This window comes from Symphalangus syndactylus, chromosome 7 (assembly GCF_028878055.3).
Source record: "Symphalangus syndactylus isolate Jambi chromosome 7, NHGRI_mSymSyn1-v2.1_pri, whole genome shotgun sequence".
In the NCBI taxonomy this organism is placed as follows: domain Eukaryota; kingdom Metazoa; phylum Chordata; class Mammalia; order Primates; family Hylobatidae; genus Symphalangus; species Symphalangus syndactylus.
Genome location: NC_072429.2, coordinates 131,561,580 through 131,578,152, shown reverse-complemented (window position 1 = coordinate 131,578,152; position 16,573 = coordinate 131,561,580). Strand labels below are relative to the sequence as shown.

Below are 16,573 nucleotides of genomic sequence, written 5' to 3'. Positions count from 1 at the left end.
TAGAGTTTTCTAGCTTGTTATAATATACAGTTATATATAATGTATTTATGTTAACATATATTTATATATAAATTATACTATATAAATTAATATAACAAAGTACCACAAACTGGATGACTTAACAGAAATTTATGAAAGTGCTGTATTTATATAGTATTAGTTATATATAATATATTTACATTTATGTTAATTCATATATTTATATCAGTGTATATATAATAAGTAAGTATATATACTTACAAAATAAGTAAATTTCATTTATCCAAAAATTTCCAAATTGATTTGATCCCAATCCTGTATTAAATTAGATCAAATTAAGTATGTGGACCACAATTACTTAATGCCTTAAATAATAGGTTTTATTGCATTGAATTTATCATTATGGTCTCATACGTAATGGTATGAAGATACCTTTATTGAAGGATACTGCAAGAAACAGCCTTATGAAACCTGTGACTGTATGGACATATTTCTACAGAAACAATGCTTGACATCTCTCAAGATCCCCATTATGAAACTGTGCGCTAGAAATGTGTTTTAGAGCTGCATGTTAGAGGAAAGCTACAAACTGTATTTTTTCCTTAAAGACCGTGAAAATTGTGTAACTAATTATGTTTTTCTATTTCGCTTTGGCTGCCAAGAAGCTCCGAACCAAATCTGCAGCCCATCTATAGCAACCATATGAGTCCTTATGACCAGAGCATATGTGGCATTATCTTTTTTCCAAATCTGTACATAATTTTGACTTATAATTCAGCTGATTCTAATAATTTTTTAATTTATATTTTACTAAATCTTTGTGTGTATTTTTTTTCCTTTTATATGTTTCTTATTGCTGCTGTAACAAATTGAGACAAACTTAGTGACTTAAAACAATACAAATGTATTACCTTATGCTTCTGGAGATCAAAAGCCTGAAATGGTTTCACTGGGCTAAAATCAAGGTGTTGGCAGGGCTATTCTTTCTTCAGGCTCTAGGAGAGAATCCCTTACTTTGCCCCTTTCAGCTTCTAGAGAATACCTGCATTTTTAGGCTCATGGCCTCTTCCTCCATCTCCAAAGACATCAGTGTGCCAACTTCACATCTCTCTCTAATTCTGACACTCAGGTCTTTCTTTTTTACTTATAAGGACCTCTGTGGTCCTTATAAGAATCACCCTGATCATCCAAGATCCTTAACCTAATCACACCTGTAAAGCCCCTTTTGCCATGTAAGGTAACATTCATGGAGATTAGAACATGGACATTCTTGGAGAACCATTATCTTCCAACCACACCTTCCTAAATACCTTGCCTCATTTTGCAGAATAAGGCTGGGTAGATAGTTATCTTTAAACCATTAGCTTTAACATTTTAGAACTTTAGTTGATGCTTTTATTTTAATATTTTACTTTGGAAAATCGTAATTGAAGTATCAGATGTAAACAATGCTGTAACAATAGCCTGTTTGTCTTGTTGTTAAGGGTGAAACATGGGCTTATTTGTATCAGAGCTCAATCATGTGTAATATTCAAGGCGTTTTTTTTCTGTAGAGAGCTTTTGGGAAGTGCCATTGTTGTACTTTGAAGCTATGATTTGACTTAAGCATTGACATTTTTGACATAGTGAGCAATTATAAAATTAATATAAAATATTTTGAGAGCTTGTATTATCAGTTTTAGCAGAAGACCTAATTATTATTATTACCAGTAAAGGTATTTTTAAAACTGTGTAAATTGTATGAAATAAACATTGATTTAGAACAAGGTTCTGGTATTTCCCATGAATTATATTGTTTTAATTCTCTATCACTATGGGGTATATTATTATTTCTAAGTTTCAAAAGTTCTAATCAAAATCAACCTCGGGCTGATTCACACTGCTACTTTTGAACAATTGTACTATATTTATTGTTTTTTGTTTAAGTGGTTGGATGGTAAAGAAATAGAGCCTTCAGAAAGGATTAAGGCATTGCAGGACTATTCAGTAATTGAACCACAAATCAGAGATCAGGAAAAAGATCACTGTCTTAAACGAGCCAAACTCAAGGAAGAGGCTCAAAGGAAACACCAAGAAGAGGATAAAAATGAAGACAAGAGAAGTAACGCAGGCTTTGATGGACGTTGGTACACAGACATCAATGCTACTCTGTATGTAAATTATTAGTTTACTTTCTAGTTAACTTTTGTTAAAAGCAGCAAAACTGTATTCTCTTTCCAAGTTATTTGCAGTACACTTATATTCCAGATTAATTTGAAGAATGAAATATGATGTGAATTTTGGATGGAAGAATATGAGCATCCCATTGCTTGTGACAATTCTGTAAGGCATTCTTTCCTTGGGGGAAAAATTCCTTTTTAAACTAGCAACTTTAATTTGCATCTAAAATTATTCTCAGAGAAATCCATAAAATGTGTACAGAAAAGATGAATTAACAGATGTACTTTGGACTAGGAATATTTTAGAAACGTTAAATACAAATCACATTATTATAATTTGAATAATTCTAATTGCATCATAAAACATTCTATTTTCTGAATTGGAATAGATTTCAGAAAAATACTGAATACATTTTAATGTGATTAATAACTCTCTAATTGGTTTTTTAAAAATTAAATTTTTCATGTTTGTTTATTTTAAGTGAATTGCAACTGTAGTCAGTGGATTTGATTCCATACAGTGAATTAAGTATTTAGATAACAGAATCCCTTAAAATTGAGAAAATAATAATTAGAAAATATTTCAGACATACATAAATGTTTCAAAATAGTTATATAGGCAGCTTGTAGTTCTACCACCTAGATTTAATAAATGACAATAGTTTGTATGTTTGCTTTGGATCTTTTTTTTTTTTTTACTTTTTTTTATTATACTTTAAGTTTTAGGGTACATGTGCACAACGTGCAGATTTGTTACATATGTATACATGTGCCATGTTGGTGTGCTGCACCCATTAACTCTTCATTTAACATTAGGTATATCTCCCAACGCTATCCCTCCCCCTTCCCCCACCCCATAACAGGCCCCCGTGTGTGATGTTCCCCTTCCTGTGTCCATGTGTTCTCGTTCAATTCCCACCTATGAGTGAGAACATGTGGTGTTTGGTTTTTTGTCCTTGCAATAGTTTGCTGAGAATGATGGATCTTTTTTTAAATAAGAAATAAAATATCATTAAGAAAGCAGACACTCCTTAAGGACTTCCCCTTCATCCCATTCCTCTCTTCATCCCAGTGGCATCTGCTATCCTGAAGCTGGTGCGTATTTGATATATATTGATCCCATCCATATTTTTAATACCCTTATTTCACAAGTATGCCTCCTTAAACAATAGTAGTTTGTGTGTTTAGCATGAATGATACCTTTCTATAGCTTTGCTTTTCATGCAACATTATGTTTTTGAGATTTATGCACACGAAGACATGCAAAACTAATTCATTGTAAGTATAGAATAATATCCTGTTGGATGAATAAATTACAATTTATCCCAGAGGTAATATTCAAAGTAGTTAATGGCCAGTGTTTCATTTGCCCTGACCCATCAGAATGTGCAGCAGCTCTAACAACACGTGTGGTCCTAGTAGTGGTGCCAGCTGGTCAGCCTGGACACAGCCATCCCTCTTTGGATGGCCATGCACGTTGTTTTCCCTATTCCCATTTCCTATTCTCACAGGAATAGAATCTCCTGAAAGTAGCATCATGGTCTCTCTTGGCCAGGCCTGTATCTCTGGTGCCTGGCACAACAGAAGATGCCCAATAAATATTTATTGAATCCATGTTGAACATTTGTTGAGATATTCAAGCAATGTTGCCCTTGTCTCCTTGTTCAGGTATGAAAGTTTCTCCAGGGTATTTAGCAATGGCATTGCTACAACAATTATGACATCTTTTCAACTTTATACATATTGCCAAATTGTTTTCTAGAGTAGTTGTAATAATTTATACTCATATATCAACAATATACAAGAGTTTTCAATCTTTGCCAATACTGGATAATATGATATTTAAAAATATTGGCCAATCAAGTGTGTTGTATAGTATATAGTATCCTCTATTTTTAAAAAAATTAATTTGCATTTCTGTAGTTACTAGTGAATTTGAATATTTTAAATATCTTTTATATGTTTATTGGTTATTCAGAGATCCTCTATTCAAGTCCCCTACTTATTTTAAATAAGTAGTTGAGTTTTTTTTCTTATTGATAGTTCTTTTAGATTCTGGATACAAATAAAAAAATACATTCTTTGGTGGTTATGTGCTTTATAAGTGTCTTCTGCCAGTCTGTGACTTGTCTTTAATTATAAGAGCTTATGTTTTATGAAGTTTAAAAATATTAATGTAGTTAAGCTTATTTGTACATTTTTGTCTTGTTTATGGAATTCTTGTTTATCTCAGTGCCATATCTGTTTGTATCTTTTCATCCGGAAATAACCTTTGCCAATGTATAGGGTAGGGTACTAATTGTTTTTCATATGGGTGGCTAATTGTCTGCACCATTTATTAAGGTGCTATTCTTTTCCCACTGATCTGAAATGCTACCCTTACTATATCCCTTCTAACCATGTATTCATGGGTTCATCTCTGAGTTCTCTAGACTGTTCCATAGGAGCACTTCTGCCTGGTTTTAATTTGTATAGATTTATAGCATATCTTGATATTTGGTAGGAGATATTCTCATTTTTCAAAGTTATCTTGGCTATTTTTAGTTCTTTACTTGTCTGTATGAGTTTTAGAATCCGCTGCTAATCAAATTCCTTAAAAATCCCTAGTGGAATTTTGATTGAAATTACATTTAATTTATATGTTAATTGGGGGAAAGTTGACATCTTCATGACATTGATTCTTTCCTTGCTGAACTTTGGAAGAGCTCTATTTATTTAGATCTTCTGAGTCCTTCAGTGAAGTTTTAAATTTTCTCTATAAAAGTCTTAAACCATCTTTCATTGTATCTATTTCTAAGTACCTTGTAGAATGAGATTTAAAAAATAGGTGTAATTGGTTTTGCTGATATTTAAAGGGACAAATTATTTCTGTATACTGATATGTGTTAATCTTGCTAACCTTTATAAAAGAGGCAATCCTGCGTTTTCTAGTTGGAAAAACAATTGTTTGTAAGCAGTAACTAGAAAAATTTTTTCCTATCCCTCTCCTTCTACTTTATTTTCTTCATGGTGCCTGTAAAGGCCTCCAGTATGGAGTGGAATAGTAGCGTTAAGAATGGGTATCTGGGCCGGACGCAGTGGCTCATGCCTGTAATCTCAACACTTTGGGAGGCTGAGACGGGCGGATCACGAGGTCAGGAGATCGAGACCATCCTAGCTAACACGGTGAAACCCCGTCTCTACTAAAAATACAAAAAATTAGCCAGGTGTGGTGGCAGGCGCCTGTAGTCCCAGCTACTCGGGAGGCTGAGGCCGGAGAATGGCATGAACCTGGGAGGCGGAGCTTCCAGTGAGCCGAGATTGGGCCACTGCACTCCAGCCTGGGCGACAGAGCAAGACTCCGTCTCAAAACAAAACAAAACAAAACAAAACAAAAAAAAGAATGGGTATCTGTATCTTGTTTCTGACTTTAAAAAGAATGTTTGCAATTTCTCATCATTAAGTATAATGTTTGCTATAGGGTTTTGGGTCATGTTAAGTAAGCTTTCTTCTATTCTCAGTTGATGAAGAGCTTTTATCATCACATGCATTATATCGATTTTTATTAAATGCTTTCCTTGAATCTATTGAGACAATAGTGTTTTTCTGTTACTGTGTTGAATTACATTAACAGAATTTCTAATATTAAACCATCCTTGAGTTTCTAGGATAAACATCCTTTGTCCATGATTATTTGCTAATGCATTGCTCCATTGATTTTGCTAATATTTATAATCTGTGTTCATAAGTGAGTTTATGCTATAATATCCTTGTCTGATTGTATTTTTTCCTGGTGTTTTGCATCAAAGTTATGTAATAGGCACATACAATATCTTGGAGATAATTTACTATCCTCGGTTTATGAAAATTTACAAAAGTTAAAATCATCTGTTCCTTGTACTTTAGTAGAAGCTTACAGTGGGGTTTCTTGCAGGTGCCTTCTTGCCTCCCCTATAGGCCTGGCTGATCCTTGAGTCTTCATCATTCTCACCCTATTTAGCCCATTTGAACAGAAACGTAGACATTCTGGAGGAGAATCATTGAAATCCTGAATCATTGAGTTAGTTGGGGAGGAGTAGGAGGTTATTCCCCTCTCAAGGCTTCAAGAAGAAACACTACAGAGAATTAGAGGCTGCAAGAAAGGGAGATGAACATCTACCTCTTGACTAGGTAGAGCCTGCCTCCAGCCTGGAGAATTGAAAAGATAGAAAGTGGCCTGGAGCAGCCTAAAGCAGAGGGATCAGGGAAGAAGGTATTAATGGAAACAGCTCACAGTTCACATGGCAAGGATTTGTGAATATCTTTTTTTATTTTTTGAGATGGAGTCTCACTCCGTCACCCAGGCTGGAGTGCAATGGCGCGATCTCGGCTCACTGCAATCTCTGCCTCCTGGGTTCAAGTGATTCTCCTGCCTCAGCCTCCTGAGTAGCTGGGATTACAGGTGTGTGCCACCATGCCCGAGTAATTTTTGTATCTTTAGTAGAGATGGGGTTTCACCATGTTGGTCAGGCTGGTCTCTAACTTCTGACCTTGTGATTTGCCCACCTCGGCCTCCCAAAGTGCTGGGATTACAGGCGTGAGCCACCCCACCCAGCCAGGATTTATGAATATTTTATAGACCAAGTAGACATGGTAGAAGGGGCTGGGTTTGAGCTGTCTTGAAGAGATGCTGTCCAAAAGGACAGCAGCAGTAAGACACTAGGGGGTGGATTATCAGTGGCAGAAGCTGGGGATTTATCACAAAAGGAGCCAGGAAGTATATTGACCACCTCAACAGTGAACAGTACACTTGGAGGGCTCTTGTAGTGTGTCCAAGAATGACAAAGGTGCTTGCAGGAAGAGAAAGCCAGGATCTGGATATTGGTCCTAGCAAGGGTAGCAACAGCCAGGTTATAATAGGAGTGGTCATATAAGCATGTTCACCTTCTTCTCCTCATTCATCTTCCCAAGCCCCAAATTCTCAAGGCAGGAAGACTCTGAACCTAAGAGGCCCAGTGGTATGGGATTCAGAGGAAGGAATGGATGACAATGAAAAGTAGAAGGAGAAGGTGTCCCTCTTCCCCTGCACACCACAATCTGGAACAGGGCCAGGAGAGAGAATGGGTTGGAGAGGGAGGGAATGGCTTCGATTTGAAATTTAGGTCTGAATTTTATTTAAACTTTAGACCCTTTAGTACCTGAAAATGAATGTTTAGCTGAGATTATGCTGTTCTTAAAAGTGACTGTAGAGCTGTGGGATCTGCTCATGGATGAGAAGAGAGTTCTGAGAGAGCGGGTTTGAAGGCAATGGTTGAAGAGAAAGTTTTTTTGATCATACAGTAATGAGCTCACTCTGTTTCATCAAGCAGTTACACACATTTATATGCATTTTGCCTTGGAGACTTATGTTATTTAGCTCATATCTCTGATAAATTTCTTAAGTACTGTTATTTTTATGTTTTTATATTTATTATTTTAGATTGCAAAAGGCCAGATTGAACCAATTAGTCACTTTCTAGGAAAAATATAATTTAGATGGTTAAATGAGAAGGGAACCAATTATTTCAGTGGCAATTATCTAGAATATTGTAGAATATTATAGATACCCTTAATAGATTATTCTTTCAATACCATAAAGAGCTGTAGCTGTATAGCAAAACAATTTATTTATTTTCAGCGATTTGCATTATTTTGCTTATTAAAATATTTAGTTGCATTGTATCTGTAAAGAATCTAAGCAGAATTTTACTCTATATTCTACTGATGCTACTTAAATTTCATGTTCTAGTATTTTCAGTTCATCCCTTTGAAAAGAATCTTTCACAATATTTTCAAAATAAAGAAAATATATTTGAAAAGATGCTTTCAAAATGAAGAAAATATCTTTAGTTTGAAGAGCAACTAAAGGAGCCTTTCTTGTCACCTCATTCATTAACAAAATCCAACATGTATTGAGTACCTACTATTTGCTGTAGTTGGTATTAAAGGCTTCATGTAATTTTTTTCATTTAATGTCATCTAATAAAGTGTCTATTCTAGGGAGAGGGGAGGGGAGAGAGACTATACCTAATGTTTATTGCTTGAATTATGTCATTTTCTTGCCACAAGAATAGAATCTCCTGAAAGTAGCATCATGGTTTGTGTAGGCCAGGGTTGTATCTGTGGTGCCTGGCACAACAGAAGATGCTCAATAAGTGTATTTTGGATCCATGTTGAACAAATGTTGAATATCTCATATAATACCCATTTGATGACATACAGAGATGTTGTTTAATTCTCTGACAGTCCACAAAACATGAGTAAAAGGGAAGAGAGAACTGTTACCATATAAAGCTACATAATCAGAAGTTATCCATGAAAAATAAACTAGACACAGGCCATACTATAAAAAGTGCCGGCCGGGTGCGGTGGCTCACGCCTGTAATCCCAGCGCTTTGGGAGGCCGAGGCGGGTGGATCACGAGGTCAGGAGATCGAGACCATCCTGGCTAACACGGTGAAACCTCATCTCTACTAAAAATACAAAAAATTAGCCGAGTGTGGTGGCGGACGCCTGTAGTCCCAGCTACTCGGGAGGCTGAGGCAGGAGAATGGCGTGAACCCAGGAGGCGGAGCTTGCAGTTAGCAGAGACCCCTGGCCACTGCACTCCAGCCTGGGCGACAGAGGGAGACTCCGTCTCAAAAAGAAAAGAAAAGAAAAAAGTGCCATAGGTCCCACAAGCGAATTTTGGAGATAAGAGAATCATTTAAAAACCTGAAAATAATGTGATCCAATTTGCCTGCTAGAAAAGTCCCTCTGGGATTAGTATGGAGAGTGGACTTGACAGGTACAAGATTAGAAGTGGGGTGATTGCTTGTCTGATCATCAGAATCTCCTGCAAAATATTACAAAACACAGATTCCCAGGCTTCAGATCTACTACTTCAGATCTACTGAATAGGCTTTCTGATGAGAACCCAGGAATCTGTACTTTTTATAAAGCTCCCCAGGTGATTCTTAGCAGTCAGGTCTGTGAACCCTGGAATCTGATTACCGCAGTATGCCTGATGATAGAAGATGAAGGCCTGCCCTATTCAACCTTTCAATGTAATGAGTGCTAACAGCCTTGGGTTGATCTCACTACATATCCAGGCCAAGGTAACCAGGCCTGGTCAGACTGTCTTTCAGAGTCACTTTGTCATTCAAAGATAAGAAGATAACATAAGAAAAGTGTATAGATATTAAAGGGCCAGCATTAAGGATGAAGCTCATGAATCCATTATTGTTCTTAAGTGCTCTATTTGTTTTTCCTAGTTCCTCTTTAGAGAGCAAAGCCCACCTACAGGCACCAGACATAGAGGAACACAACACAAAGAAATTAGATAACAGTGAAGATGACTTGGAATTCTGGAATAAGCCCTGTTTGTTTACTCCTGAATCAAGATTGGAAACTCTTAGACACATGGAAAAACAACGGAAAAATCAGGAAAAATTAAGGTATTTCATTCTTTCCTAGGAGAGGGAAGCAGTAGCCACTTATCAACTATATTTTCATGATTGCCCATTTTTTGACCCATTATTTGTGTTAAACCTTTAGCACTCATATATAGATTTTGTTTTTTCTAAGTATATCTCTTTGTTGAATTGTATTGGCTAACATTCATTAATATCAAAGTACCTTCTTTAGAACATCATGAATTATGACATTTTAGGTAGAGGTTTGTTTGTATATCTTTAGCTTTTTACCACTTTTAATATGCCTAATAATAGTGTATTAGGTTACACTAATACATTAGTATTTCTAGCCTAGAAAAAGGTCATTTTGTGGAATGAATGGGCTCCTTTTTGAGTCTGTTCTATTAATTTGCAAAGTGAAGAATTGGAAACTAGTTTCATTAGACATTTTATTTGCCTAATACAATGTTCTTGGGCATTTAACAGTATGATTTCACTTTTGAATTGTTTACATATAATTTGATGATTTGTTAGAAGCTAGGATTTTTATGCTATTATCTTCAGAGTAGCTTTTTCAAAAATAGATTTTGTGTCATTCCATTTCATGTCATTGCTTAAGTCTAGTATGTAAAATATATAACTTATGGGAATACTTATTATTCATGGGCTTGAGAATGTGATAAATTAGCCCTGAAATATAGTAATCTACATGGCAATGACTCAAGTGAAACAAAACACAATATCTCTCCTTGTGATTAACAACTAAAAGCAAGAAACAAGAAATAAAAAAGATTTGAAATCTCAGCTGCTTTCATAAAGTTTTAGGGAGGTATAACAATCAAAAATCAAATTTTATCTAAAATACTCGTTTGTAAAACGTGGGTGATTTGCACACTAAGGGACCACACAGTCCTTTGGCAAGGGCATTGAATAAGATTATGCATGTCTTGACTCCACTATTACCCTCTGTGTGATGTTGGCAAGTACCTAACTTCTCCTCATCTGTTTCTTCATCTGCTAAACAGGGATTATCATACCTGTCTTACCTACCCCACTGTACTGTTAAGAAAATCAGATGAGCCCGTACATGTGAAAGTGCTTTGCAGACTCAAGAGCCCTTTGAAATGGAAGTTCTACATGTTTATAGAATGTGAAATATTTCTTACATATATACCCATACACACATATGTTATATTCATATATCTGTGGGTATGTGTAAATAATATCTAATCTGTTATGAATTGAGCCTGAAATAAGGAGAAATTTTTTTTACTCCCTGATACCTAACAAAGTAAGGCTACATTGGATGGAGATCTGAGTCACTATCTTTTGGACACCTTAGATTTCCCAATCCAGTGAGTCCATGAGATGTTTGCCTCTGATTGTGTTGCCATTTTTATTAACTCGGTGTAAGCAGGGACAAAAGAAATCTTTTGTTCCTAACTCTGATCTGCTTTACACTGAGTAGGGTGAAGCCGAGGGCTTGTGGATGCCCCTTAATTGTCCTGGGTCATTGAAATATTAACTCCATTGGATCTGGAGGCCCAGTTTAAAATGCAGAAGAGTGTGAATGATTTTTTCCAAAATAAAGTTAACTGACACAAAATCTGTATTAAAAGCATAATAGAAATTTAAGGCAAAGAATCGCCAACAGTTCCATCATCTAAACAAATTTGTTCATCTGATCTAGATACTGTCCATATTTGCCTATTTAAGGTTCTATATACTTTCAGTAATCTTTTAAATAGAATTTACATACTGCATTTTAATTTCCTATTACTCCATTAATCTTCTATTATTTGCTTCCTTTATTTACCTCCTATCCAACCCTTCAATGTAATGAGTGTTAACAGGCTTGGGTTGATCTCACTATATAATTTTTTTTGCCCTTTGTAATTATATAAATTATCTCTGCAAATGTAGGATTTGGGGTCTTTTTGTAAAACAAAAATGGATTTATATTTTATATATTTTTTCTCACTAAATACATCATCAACACTTTTCTAAATCAATAGGTAATGAGCAAACACATTTTTTAATAGCTGCAAAATATTTTATAGCATGAATGAAGCACAGTTGATCCAACCATTTCTCCATTGATGGACATTAACAACAGTTCCAGGGGTTTGCCACTGTAAATAATGCTGTGAGAAATACCCTTTTATATAGATTCTTCTGTGCTGGTATTTTTATTTCTATTGAATAGATTCTACTTGGTATGTTAAATGTTGTATTTTAGCTAAAGCAGAAGCTCTGTACACAAATGGAGAGTTGACAGTTATCTGGGTAAATCATGTATAAAATAGACTTATTTAAATATTAATAGACAGTCATGAAAAGGAGTTTTCTTCCCTCATTCAAATTATCTGGCAAATTGTCTTGGTCATTTTTTTGCTGTACAGATACAGATACAACCATATAAAAAATCTGGCTTGATTGTCAGTTCCCAGCATAGAATTAAAGGAATGGACTTAAGAATGATGAATTGTTGATGTGTTCGTAAAAGTCCAATTAATTTTTTTAAAACTGTTTCACAAAAATGTATCAATTGCTTTTATATTCTCTTTGCTTATTTTTTCTTTCCATGCTGCCCGGTGTTCTCATCCACCACCAATCTTAAGTGAAAAAAAGAAGAAAGTGAAACCACCCAGGACTTTGATCGCTGGAGATGGGAAAGCCCTAAATGTGAATGAGCCCAAGTATGTGAGGCCAAATAGAGAGTTAAAGACCCAAAAGTGTCAATCAATGGTGTTGGTCAATCATTGTTTCAATTCCAGGTTTGCTCTGCAAAGAATATTTCTGACTGCTCTTAACAAGTTTGATGAGTCTAAGAATAATGTCATTTGGTGCATATTTAAAGGCAAAACATCTATTATGTTTTCAAATGCATAATTTTCTTGGCATCTAGAAAATGATCTTGACATATGGAGATCTTAGTTATTTATGTACCCCATGAAACTTTGGACCATATACAGTTTTATGCCTGAAAATTGCCACCACATTATTGTTGTATTTATGAATTTTTAAAACTCTGCCATGAGCAAGCTGGTTGAGAATACTGATGTACCTTCTATACATCTACTTTATACTCTGGAGCACATCTACAAAGCATTTGAGAGCTAGGGAAGGAAATCAATATAGCACCCTCAATGAATTTAATGAGAGGACAGATACTCAAACTGGAAATCTTCAAGTATAATAACATCTGATGTACTCTCTTTGTCTATCATAAAATTTGAAATTAGAAAGCAGAACAGAAAAGACTTTTGTAGCCAAAATACAGACCAGAGAGCCTACAGACTAAATCTTGTTCACTTCATTTTATTACGCAAACCTATTTTCTGTCATTTCATTTGCTCTGTCATGACCGTGGTGAAGGCACAATCTTGAATTATTCCTGGGCATCATTTATCTTCACAGCAATCACAGGTGGTTGACAGTATTTCTTTTTTACATGTCCAGAACCTGGGCCTGAGAGAGGTGGAGTGACTTGCCCAAGGTCACACAGCTAATAGGTGGTGTTTCTGAGTTGCTCATGCTAACCTAGTTCTAGTGACTTCCATGATAAACTTTGTAATTCCTTCCCCTTACCCACATTCAGCAGACAGGAATGCAAGACAGAACACTAGGCTAGGCCCTGGGGATAGAGCAGTGACTGTAACAGGTTTCTTTCTGACCTCATGGAGTTCAGAAATCGAGTTTAGGCGGTCTCTCTTTAGCCTACAACAGAACTCAAGGGAGACTCCCGGAACTCCATGTATGTCTGGTAAGACCACCACTCTTCCCACACACTGCAGCCTCACCTGCCCCTAAAACCAGTTCTACTGAGATTGAGTCTATGAAGAACTGATTACCCACCACCTCCTCACTAGCACTGCCTCCCGACATGTGATCATCCCGTTCCTCCCCTCCCAGGTCATGCACCACTGGCCAGAATCTTATACCCAAATGGCGTTGATCCACTTCAACTCATTCTCACCCCTTTTGGACCCCTGTGCCCTCTGGAGCTTGAGCTTGGACAGCAAATCCTGAAGCTTCCACCGTTTCTCCTTTTTCACTAACTTTAGTGGAGGGTTCACTTCTGTGGTTGACCACTGTTCTTCCTCACCACACACACCACGGGAACAGTTACAGCCCCATCGCCACTTTCAGGCCATCTTTCTCCCTTTCTCTGTTGAAGCACAAGCCATCTAGATATAGCACCCCTGCTCCTTCTTCCTGCAGTCATCTACATCACCCTGATCAGCCCTCAACCCCAAGCCCTCTCAGTTCATTGAAGATGTTTCACCCACACCCATGTCTCTCTCTGTCTCTCCTGCCATTATCAGTCTTGGTGATGACTTTATCAAACATGTAGGTGATCCACCAGAAGCCCTGGCCTCTCAGTTCCCCAACCGGCTCACTTCTCCAGCTCAGCTCATCCACACGATTTCATTTTCATTCCTAGATTTGCCACCATCGATATCTCTTCCACCTCAGAAACTTCACCTCGAGTGTCTCACTAGACACCATTTCTTATGTTCCTGGGGGAACTCCCTCCACTCCAACAACCACGTGCCCCCGTGAAGACCATAAGATAATTCACTCTCCTATTTTTCTTACTGTCCCCTAACCCCTCATCTTTTCTTGCTATGCTTTAGTTTTATGGTTCATCACAGAAATCAGTCCTTGGGCCAGGTCCAGTGGCTCACGCCTATAATCCCAGCACTTTGGGAGGCCGAGGCAGGCAGATCACTTGAGGTCAGGAGTTCAAGACCAGCCTGGCCAACATGGTGAAACCCCATCTCTACTGAAAATACAAAAATTAGCCGGGAGTGGTGGCACACACCTGTAATCCCAGCTACTCAGAAGGCTGAGGCACGAGAATCGCTTGAACCCGGGAGGCAGAGGTTGCAGTGAGCTGAGATCATGACACTGCACTCCCGCCTGGGCGGCAGAGTAAGACCCTGTCTCAAGAAAAAAGGAAAAGAAAAATGAAATCAGTCCTTGTCATTTGTCCTCAGCTCTCTTGTTTTTTTCTCTTTCCATCATCTTCACCTCACAAAACCCCAACCTATTTAAAATCCAGCACACTACCCACTCTTGGGCTGGTCCTCCTGTGTGGCTGGAGGAGACCATTCACCTCCACTTGCTGGTCTTACCTTAAATTCATAACCACAGATCTCAGATGGACTCTGGCAATCTTCCTGTATTTTCTTGGGCCATCCATTCTCCTACTGTCCTACAAGCTGCTCTCCTACCTTCTCTCTCCTTACTTCCAACATCATCTGACACTTCCACAGTCTTAACTGAGGACCTTGTTTCCTATTTCATTGAGAAAAAAAGCAATCAGGAGATTTCTTTTCCTCCCAACATCCAATTTACCAGTGTATCTGGACCGGTCCCATGTACTCCCCTCTCTCCTGCTGCTGATGGTGAACTTCCCATCCAAAATCAGTCTGTGTAAGCACCCTGACTCAATCCCCTCTGCCTATCAAGGACTTAGTTGCTCAGTTATCCTTGGTCTTCTGCACTAGTTCTCTCCACTCTGCTAGATCAATCTCACCCACGTGCAAACAAATTCTAAAAATCTCTGTCTTAAAATTAAAGCAACAACCTCCCTTCCCCTGGTTTTCCTTCCAGCCACAGCTCTTTTTCTCTGCCCCCATTTAATGGAATTGTCTGCACTTGGTCTCCAGTTTCTAACTTCACATTCCTTCTTGAAACCACTTCTGTGCATTGCATCATCCTGAAATTTCCTTAGCCGTGTTATTTCCACATTCAGTGTTCAATTCTTAGTCTTTGTCTTACTGGACATAGCAGATTTGGATCAAATTGTTCAGTACCATCCTTCCTAAAGCAATTTCTTCCCTTTGCTTCTGATTTTTCTTCTGTCTTACTGACTGCTCATCTTCCTAAGCTTTGACAGATCCTTTTGGGTTTGTTTTTTGGGTGCCCTATAGCAAACTCCTCAGCTGTCTTCCCTTTTCACATTTGCTGTTCATGGCTCTCACCAAATCCCATGGCTGTAAACACTCTCTTTACATTGCTCCCAACTCGATCCAACCTCTTCTCTGAGCTCAAGACTTGTCTATTCAGTTATGTTGTTAAGAATATATAGTTCCTCTTCAAAGGGTTTCGGTTCCTGATTCTTTGTTCTATTCTAAAAGGTAATTGTACCCATTCATCTATCAGCCCTCCCTATCTCTGCTGTGCCCAAACACTCCAAGATATATCATACCTTTCCTTCCCGTGAAATGCCCACCCTTGCCTCCTTTGATGATGTCAACAGTAGCCAATCAGAATTAGCCTAGATTGTGTGGTCCAACCCCAGCCCGCAGTGGGAGGACATAGGAATAGGGTTTGTGTTAGGGATAAAAAACTCCTGCTCTCCTTTGTTTTGCTCGCTCTCTCTTGCCTCTGCCTTGCATGCAGCAAGTGCCCTTCCATAGAATTATATTGCCTTGCTGAGAAAACTTTTGCCTGAGTGCTGGTTTCACTTTGCGGCATCGAAAATTTGTTTCTAACAATTAGCTGTTTGACATCACTGGGTGGATGTAAGAGAGTCATTGCACACTTATTACGGCTAAAAGATAACCCCTGATTTCCAGCCTCACTAACACTCTCCAGCATCGTGTGCTTGTGTCCCTGTGTTCTCCATCTCACTAACACACCTTCACCCCTTGGCTAAGACCAGAAACCTTGGATTCTCCCTTAATTCTTCTCTCTCTCATTTTATCAATGATTTCTATGAACTCTTCCTTCGATATTATCAGAATCCAGCCACGTCTCATTGACCCCACCACCACCACTAGCTGACACTAACTCTTGCTTGGACAGTTGCAATTGCTTATTAAGTAGTCTCCATGGTTCATCATGGAACATTCTGTTCTACTCAGCTAAATAAAGAAGAAAAAAGGGAAGAAAGTATACATGCTCCTTTTCTTAAGGGACATTCTTAGAAATTGCCATACAATGACTGTCCCTCACATGACCTCACCTACCTGCAAGGGAAACCAGAGAATGCAACCTTTATTGTACATAGCCACGCACCTAGGTAAACCA

General features: G+C 37.7%; 1 protein-coding gene across 6 annotated transcripts in view; it reads left to right on the top strand.

Moving 5' to 3' along the window:
- The window catches only part of DNAAF11 (dynein axonemal assembly factor 11), a 106,525-nt gene that overhangs the window by 40,962 nt on the left and 48,990 nt on the right, over positions 1 to 16,573 (top strand). For all 6 annotated transcript variants that reach the window (XM_055287289.2, XM_055287286.2, XM_055287283.2 and 3 more), the window contains exons 5-7: positions 1,906 to 2,129; positions 9,389 to 9,571; positions 12,151 to 12,228. In XM_055287289.2, coding sequence (XP_055143264.1) covers positions 1,906 to 2,129; positions 9,389 to 9,571; positions 12,151 to 12,228 — 485 coding nt within the window. The remainder of the gene's footprint in view (positions 1 to 1,905; positions 2,130 to 9,388; positions 9,572 to 12,150; positions 12,229 to 16,573) is intronic.